The sequence below is a fragment of the Lycorma delicatula genome, chromosome 11 (assembly GCF_047948215.1).
Source record: "Lycorma delicatula isolate Av1 chromosome 11, ASM4794821v1, whole genome shotgun sequence".
In the NCBI taxonomy this organism is placed as follows: Eukaryota; Metazoa; Arthropoda; class Insecta; order Hemiptera; family Fulgoridae; genus Lycorma; species Lycorma delicatula.
Window position 1 is genome coordinate 8,894,726 of NC_134465.1, and position 8,937 is coordinate 8,903,662.

The window sequence follows — 8,937 nt, forward strand, 5'->3', positions numbered from 1 at the left end:
GGCCTGCAACAGTTTTAATAACTGCTGGTAACATCTTCATTGAATTTTGTACAGCCTTGGACTGGAGATAAATATGTGTGATAATAAATTTCAAATTACTTTTGTAGGTGTAGTTTTAATAATTACAGTATCTGAAAATATTCATTTTATTATTAATAATAATTATTATCTTTTTATAGTTGATGAACATATGTTCTGATAAAAGAATGCTGGATTCTTTTAAAGAATGTAACAAATTATTGGAACTAGTACAGAAAGGCTTGTCTGATTACTTAGAAATGAAACGATCTGTATTTCCTCGGTTTTACTTTCTCAGTGATGATGAGTTATTAGAAATATTATCCCAAGCAAGAAATCCACGTGCTGTTCAACCTCACCTTAAAAAGTGTTTTGAGAATATTTATAAGGTAATTGTTTGTATTTTAGGTACAGCAACCCTTTGTTTTATTTTAAGAAATGAAGAAATCATTTTTTTATATGTGTGTAAGTCATCTGTGCATTTAAGTAAAAATTTACGATGGTTTTATAAGAATAAAGCTGTTACTTTGACACTACTCTAACAACAGAGCAGATACAAATTGGAACAGTACATTGTAGTACTGCTCTTCTCTCTGCATGAATGTAGTTTTATTGTCTTCTATATCATAAACACATATATGAAATGCGAAGCAGTGAGAGTATGATCTGCTTTTGCACCAGTGCAATGCTTTTTTGTTCTGAGTTGCAGTGTGTAGAATAAAAGTAGCACACCATTTTATTGATGCTCTATATATTAACATCAATTATGCGCCAGATGCCACTATTACTTAATATTATGTTGTGGAATGCTTCTCAAGGAAGTATACTAGTCACAACATCCTGTGATAATCACCTTTGTAAAATAATTTCCTTTTAATTACTCTCTTTTTTTATTTTTTCACCAGCAGCTATAGGCTGCTGGTGAACACATCTTCTCACATCCAGAAAACTTCCGTGTAAGTAACGGACATCGGGCAGTTGAATCACCTGACCTACCATAATTGGAAACCCTGGTCGCCTATTTCTTTTATACGCCCAGAGGTAAGTTGGCATACCTTCTTTGCATCATAACGTAATTGGCACTCAGTCACAAGGATATCAATGAGGTTAATTCCAGAAATAACAAGGATCTCAAATCTGTGTCATAGTACTTGTTCCTTTAGATCAATATAAAATCATTGCTACTTTTCTGTCACTGTTCCAGCTAACACTACTTCACCAAATTAGCAGCCAGGCACATCTCTAATGAGAATTAATTTTAAAGGCTTAATGGATGCTAAGGAAGATTTAAAAGAGATCCTTTTTTTATCCTATGCCTTGATTGTCTTGGGCCATTTCAGCTATGCGACGTCTAGCAGCCAAATACACTTCACTCTCATTCTTTGCTGTGGTTTTAACGTCCTGTAATTCAATACAGGTAGATAGATTCAGGTCATGAACCTTGTCAACACAATGGGCATGTTGCTGATTGGCAACTCTAATGCACTGTAGGTGGAAAAGATATTCTCTCTGTTAGTTGATTTTATTGTTAAATAAATAAATAAAATAACATAAAAATATGTTATTTTCAATAAGATTACTAAAGGATTGAATTGTATGTTTTACAGTTAACTTTTGAATCTGACATGAAGATCATAGATATGTCTTCAGGAGATGGTGAGTGTGTTAAACTAATGCCGTCTATGTATCCTGAGGGTGGTGTTGAATTTTGGTTATTAAGGGTATGTATTTTGAAAAAAATATGTGAGGTGGCTGAAATGAAATGGACGCTGGAACATATTAGGAAAACAAATCACACAAAGCGATATGTGCTGTCATTTTATTGTTTAATTTCCCTATTATTAACATTCCAAAACTCATTGACCTACACGATCTAATTTTTTTTCTATTGGGATTGTTAGAGTAACATATCCCAGCATGTCAATGCATCTAAAACAAATATAATGATTGAATTTTTAATAGTAAATGCTAGTGATACTCAGTGTCATCTATAGGCCATTAATGGTGATGAAACTGTTGACTGAAGTACAATGAGTAGCTAAGTGATAACATTTTGTGCATCAGTAGCTGGTAAAGCGAATATTGAGGACGAAAAGATGAACCATGCAGTGAACAATCGGTTTCTGTCAGTGATGAGAAGCACCAAAAGAAGGTAGATGAATTGATTCAAAATGACTATTGCATCACAGAACCACACATCGCCATCCAGATAGGCATGTTGAAAGAACAAATAGGGCAAAATTTTGTATAACTGGGCTGTTATAAAGTCTGTTAGTGGTGAATACCACGCAGAGTCATAGAAAAGAACAAACAAGAAAAAGAATTTTGTGAACAGCTTCTGAAACATTATCATGACAATGGCTATGACTTCCTTCTCAATATTGTGACAGGAGATGAAATTGGGTGCATCATTATAATACAAAAGAAAAACAGCAGAGCATGGAATACTGACACTAGGTTCATCATGATCAAAAAAATTCAAAACACAATCCTACAAAAAAAATTCTCTTCACAGTGTTCTGGGATTCCAAACACATGTATGTAACTGATACCTAGAAGCTGGGTCGATTGTAAATTCTGTGTGATACATAAAGACATTAAAACACCTTAAGAGACATGTGTGTCATGTTTGACAATCCACAAACCTGATAATTCTGTAATATGGTAATGCTCAGCCATACATATTGCATGTGACTGCCAAGCCTCTTATCAAGTTGAAATTTGAACCTATTCCACACCCTTTACCAGTTTTGGCACTATGATGTTCACTTCTTTTTGTTAAAGAGGTAATTATATTAAGGGTATTTATTTCATCACAGATGTTGAACTGAAGGATGCACTGAGGTTGTAGATAAAAAAAAAACTGCCAGTATTCTTTGTTGATGGAATGAGAAAACTGGTACATGTAGGGAGAATTATAAAGCTGTAAATTTTGACTACATGGTAAAGTAATGTAAGTTTTTAAATCAAATAAATTGTACTTTTATACCATATTTGTTTCACTTGACTATCTCTGTTCATGCATGTTATGTGAAACTGTCAATTACATTTCAGCCACCCCTTGTAGTTTCATGTAATAATTTTAAATGACCATCTCTTTTAATTTACAAGTTATGAATGATTGTGCATTACATTTCAGCCTCTTATAGATATTATAGTATCGTAAAATTCAGTCTGATTGATCACATGTAGCAGTAATGTAAATCACTTGTAGCTTTTACAGTATTTTTCCATAAAGAATGCAATTTTTTTTATCAAACTATTTATTCATTGTCAAATTGCATTTGTGAGTATTACATCCCAAGGGATATTTATTATAATTGTAGATCTGTATAAATTAAGACATTTAATGTTAGATCATCTAAAGTTATTAACATTAATAAAAGGACATAATTTTATTATCCAGTAGTATCTCACCAGATTATGACAATACAACTGAAATTTCCAAGTATTAAATAAATGTAGGTACGTATGAAAAATATGAAAAAATAAATAAAATCATTTTAAATTATTTATTTTGTAAATTTTATGCAGTAGTTTCTTTATAATTGTTATTGTTTATAAAATTTGTATTTGTTATTTTTTAATTAAATGTTATGTGTTTTTGAGTGTTTTACTCTGATCCAGTGTTCAGACGTAGTTCTGATCTAGTAGTTCAAAAGTAAATGTAGATTTATTATGACAATGATTGAAACATATTTTGAAAAATTCTACATGAGTGGTATTCATAAAACTATATATAAATTTATCTATAGTTGATCCTTTCGAGAATCATATTTCTCTGCCCTATACAAATTAAATTAATCCGATCAACCTAAGTACAGAATTAATAATTAAAGTAGGATGACAACTACCTTATTCCATACTTCATACAAGAGCACTTTGATGAGTTACTCACAAAAAAAAATTAAAATTAAAAATTGCATATATATAAATATGAAGTCATTTACAAAATTAAATTAAAAGTTAAAACTAAAATCAATAATAACATTTTTTTAATTTTAATTTAAATTTTAAATTGAAAAAAAAATTGAATTTAAAAACTTTTAGTTTTATTTCTGTTTTGATTTTAATTTGGAAAAGGATCTTTTAACAATCTTATATTTTAAATCTTAAGTATAGTATAGGATGATTTTTAATTTCAATTTTAATATGTAATTTGATACGAATGATTTGAAAAATAAAATTATATGGAACTGATGATGCAAGTAACTTGTGAAAGGGCTCTTGCATGAAGTATGGAATAGAGTAGGCGTCATCCTATTTTATTTATTAATTTTGTATTTAGGTTGATTGGTTAATATAATATATTTTTTTTTTTACTGAGTCATTCGACTGGTTGATGCAGCTCTCCAAGGTTCTCTACCTAGTGCCAGCTGTTTCATTTCAGTATACCCCCTACATCCTACATCCCTAACAATTTGTTTTACATATTCCAAACATTGCCTTCCTGCACAATTTATCCCATCTTCCTCTATCTTCAATATCAGAGTGACTGTTCCAGGATGCCTTAAGATGTGGCCTAGAAATCTGTCTCTTCTTTTAATTACATTTTTCCAAATGCTTCTTTCTTCATCAACTTGCCGCAACAACTCTTCATTTGTCACTCTATCCACCCATCTGATTTTTAACATTCTGTATAGCACCACATTTCAAAAGGTTCTAATCTTTTCTTCTCAGGTACTCCGATCATCCAAGTTTCACTTGCATATAAAGATACACTCCAAACATTTACTTTTAAAATGCTTTCCTGATGTTTAAATTAATTTTTGATGTAAGCAAATCATATTTTTGACTGATAGCTCGTTTTGCCTGTGCTGTTCGGCATTTTATATTGCTCCTGCTTTGTCCATCTTTAGTAATTCTACTTCCTAAATAACAAAATTCTTTTGCCTCCATAATCTCTTTTCTGTTCCTACTTTTATATTCAGTGGTCCACCTACTTTATTTCTACTACATTTCATTACTTTCATTTTGTTGTTTATTTTCATGTGATAGTTCTTGCATAGGACTTCATCCATGCAATTAATTGTTTCTTCTAAATCTTTTTTACTCTCAGATAGAATTACTACATCATCAACAAATTGTAGTTTCTTTATCTTCTCACCTTACACAGTTACTTCAGATCTAAACTGTTCTTTAACATCATTAACTGCTAGTTCTACGTGAAGATTAAAAATTAATGGTGATAGGGAATATCCTTGTCAGACTCCCTTTTTTATTACGGCTTCTTTCTTATGTTCTTCAATTGTTACTGTTGCTGTTTGGTTCCTGTAATTGTTAACAGTTGTTCTTCTCTCTCTATACTTGAACCCTAAATTTTTAAAAATTCTGAATATTTTATTCCAGTCTACATTATCAAATGCCTTTTCTAAGTCTATAATCTCATGTACATCGGTTTGTATTTCTTTAATCTTCCTTCTACTATTTATCTGAGCATTAAAATTGCTTCGCTTGTCTCTATAATTTTCCTGAAATCAAATTGGTTTTCTCCTAATATTTCTTCCAACTATCCTCTCAATTCTTCTCTACAGAATTCTAGTTAAAATTTTTGATGCATGTGTAGTTAAGCTAATTGTTCTGTATTCTTCTCACTTATCTATTCCTGTTTTCTTTGGTAACAATAACACTCTTTTTGAAGTTGATGGAATTTCCCCTTTTTCGTAAATATTATACACAAATTTATATAATCTATCTATCGCTTCTTCACCTGCAACACGCAGTAATTCTGCAGGTATCCCATCTATCCCAGTAGTCTTTCTGCCATTCAAATCTTTTAATGTTCTATTAAATTTAGATCTCAGTATTTTATCTCCTTTTTCATCCTCTTTGACTTCCTCTTCTTCCTCTATAACACCCTTCATTCATTTCCTCCATATAACCCTTCAATATACTCCACCCACCTATCAACCTCCTCTGTCATATTATAAATTGGTGTAACATCTTTATTTAACACATTATTAGATTTTAACTTATGTACCACAAAATTCTCCTTAACTTTCCTGTATGCTCTGTCTATTTTATCAATGATCATTTCTCTTTCCACTTTTGAACACTTTTCTTTAATCCACTCTTCTTTCGCTAATTTACACTTCCTGTTTATAGTATTTCTTAATTGTCAATAAGTTCTTTTTACCTTCTTCATCACTAGCATTCTTATACTTTCTACGCTCATCCATCAGCTGCAATATATCCTCTGATATCCAAGGTTTTCTACCAGTTCTGCCTAAATTCGCTTCTGCTGATCTAAGAATTCCTTTTTTAATAATTTTCCATTCTTCTTCTATATTTTCTACCTTAGATTTTTTACTTAGACCTCTTGTGATATCCTCTTCAAAAATCTTCTTTACCTCCCTCAAACTTCTCTAAATTCCACCTATTCATCTAACACTTTTTCTTCAGGTTTTTAAACCCCAATCTACATTTCATTATCACTAAATTATGGTTGTTATCGATGTGTACTCCTAGATATGCTTTGCAGTCGACGAGTTGATTTCTAAATCTTTACTTCACCATGATATAATCTATCTGATATCGTGCAGTATAACCCAGCTTTTTCCACATGTATATTCATCTGTTATGATTTTTTAACTGGATGTTGGCAATTACTAAATTATATTTCATGCAAAACTCAATAAGTCGGTCCCCTCTTTCATTCTGCCCAGCCCTTATTCACCTACAGTATTTCCTTCCATGCCTTTTCCGATGCTTGCATTCCAATTTTCAACTATTATTAAATTTTCGTCAGCTTTTATGTGTTTAATTGCTTCATTGATTTCTTCATATACATCCTCTACCTCATCATCATCATGGACACTTGTTGGCATATAGACGTTAACAATCATTGTCGGCTTAAGTTTTGATTTTATATATATATATATATATATATATATATATATAGAAGTAACAATTTATTTAATAACTAATCAACTAAGAAATTGTTTATTTATTTTTACTTTAAAATGAGGAAGAGTCCTTAGAATGTTGGTGTAAGTACTTGTTTGAGAAGTATCAGCTAAAATTCAAAAACTCTTTAAAAATTATGCAAAAGAAAACTGGAAGCAAGTTGTACTGCTAAATAACACAAAAGGATTTGAGCAATGTAGTAGCAACAAAACACTGAAAACTTACTTGGTGTCTCTTACTTAAATTATGAAAACAGAAATACAATAGCATTCTTTCTACAAATATGTAGGCATGGAAGTAAACATGTTAAAGAACTTTATTACAATTTTCAGGTTGAAGACGTTATGAAGAATACTGTAAGAATGCATTTAAAATTAGCACTTAATGTTATTGAAACTGATGAAAGAGTAAAATGGGTTCTTGAATGGCCTGGGCAAGTTGTTATTGCGGGATGCCAAACGTACTGGACTGCACATGTTGAAAATGGTATAGTAACTCAGACGTTGAATGATTATTATAATCTAATGCTAAGTCAGGTATGTGAACATGCTATTCATTGTTATTTCTTTTTATGTTTGCTCTCAATAATATTTATTTATTTATTATATAATAGGTAGTTAAAGGCTATGGCACCCCTCGCAGCTGAGTTTATGTTTAGTTGCAGATCCAGCTCTGGGGGACAGGGAAAAAAGGAAGAAAAAAGTAAATTTAAAAAAAATTTTTTTTTTTTTACTTGTATTGATAAATTAAAAACTTGTTTATTTTCTACATTTCATGGAAAATGCTAACTTAAAAAAAAATGTAAATATTATTTTATAAGATGAAGGAAAAAAAATGAATTATGGGTAACCCCATTCCATGGAATATAAATTAGTTTTCTGTTACTTTTATATTATGACCTCAATGTTACTGTAAAACATTACTTACTGTACATCTGTTTTTCCTGTTTATAAACGGATACGCAAATTCTCTTCTTGTTGATGATGTTCACTGATGCCAAGGAATTGAGAAACATTATGCACATATTAACTGAATCGTTGAAAGTACCTGTTACAACTTGTAGCAGCTCCAGTGTCAATCAGAGCTCATCTGGAATCTTAATCTGCCTCTAAATGAATCATTCTCACAATCATCGAGGACCTATTCAAGATATATATTTTATAATAAAAAAATCTGCAATAGTAAATTTAGTGACCATGAAGTTTTTAACCAATAAAGAACTAAATGTAGCCATGTTTTTACCTATTAAAAAATAATTTGTGAACATCTCTATGTTTTCTGGAAAAATTCATGACTGAATGGGTTCAACCATATAAGAATGGGCATATTGAGACTGGATAACATCAATTCATTTACTATAATTGTATGTACTGTTATTTCTAGAGCAAATGAATGAAAAAACTAAGAAATATGTATCTTCCTTAACTTTTGCATCCCTTAATGTAGGAAATTTGTCTTTTAAGTACTTGAAGGCCTGTCCTCAGTTCATACTTTTGTCGAAATTTTTCATCAACCCCAGCTTTATATGAAGGGGTGGAAGAAGAACATCTTTTGGGTCCACGAGAGGCTCAGCAATGACATTTTTCTCACTAGAATTGAGATTTCTCGCAGGCCAGTTTGCTTGAATATAATCTGATTTCCTATTCCTATTGTCCCACATACATAAAAAGCAGCAATATTTAGTGTACACCAGTGGCATTCCTAATAGTACAGTGATGACTTTTAGATTGCCACAGATTTTCCACTTGTGTTCAGTATATTTGATTGACATTTGATGTCAGTCTAGGAGGATTACCATTGTTGCATAAGTCTCATTCGTGTGAACTGCATGACCAACAGGAAGAGAAGGAAGACAGACAGTTGCTGTTGTGAAGTAATACAGCTTTCAAACTAAGCTTGGGGGAGTCTATGAATAGCCTCCAATCAGTTCAAATTCAAACATTTCATCAAGCCATTAAATTTGCAGCAAACAAGATTGTTTTTTTCTTAAAAATAGAAAGCAGATCCCTAAGA

The 8,937-nt window shown here is 31.3% G+C and overlaps 1 protein-coding gene across 1 annotated transcript in view; it reads left to right on the plus strand.

Moving 5' to 3' along the window:
- The window catches only part of sac (sterile affecting ciliogenesis), an 85,371-nt gene extending 77,055 nt beyond the window's left edge, over positions 1 to 8,316 (plus strand). Inside the window, exons 22-25 of the mRNA XM_075378904.1 lie at positions 180 to 407; positions 1,626 to 1,739; positions 7,257 to 7,460; positions 8,308 to 8,316. Of these exons, the coding sequence (XP_075235019.1) occupies positions 180 to 407; positions 1,626 to 1,739; positions 7,257 to 7,460; positions 8,308 to 8,316 (555 nt within the window). The remainder of the gene's footprint in view (positions 1 to 179; positions 408 to 1,625; positions 1,740 to 7,256; positions 7,461 to 8,307) is intronic.
- The last annotated feature ends 621 nt before the right edge of the window (positions 8,317 to 8,937 follow it).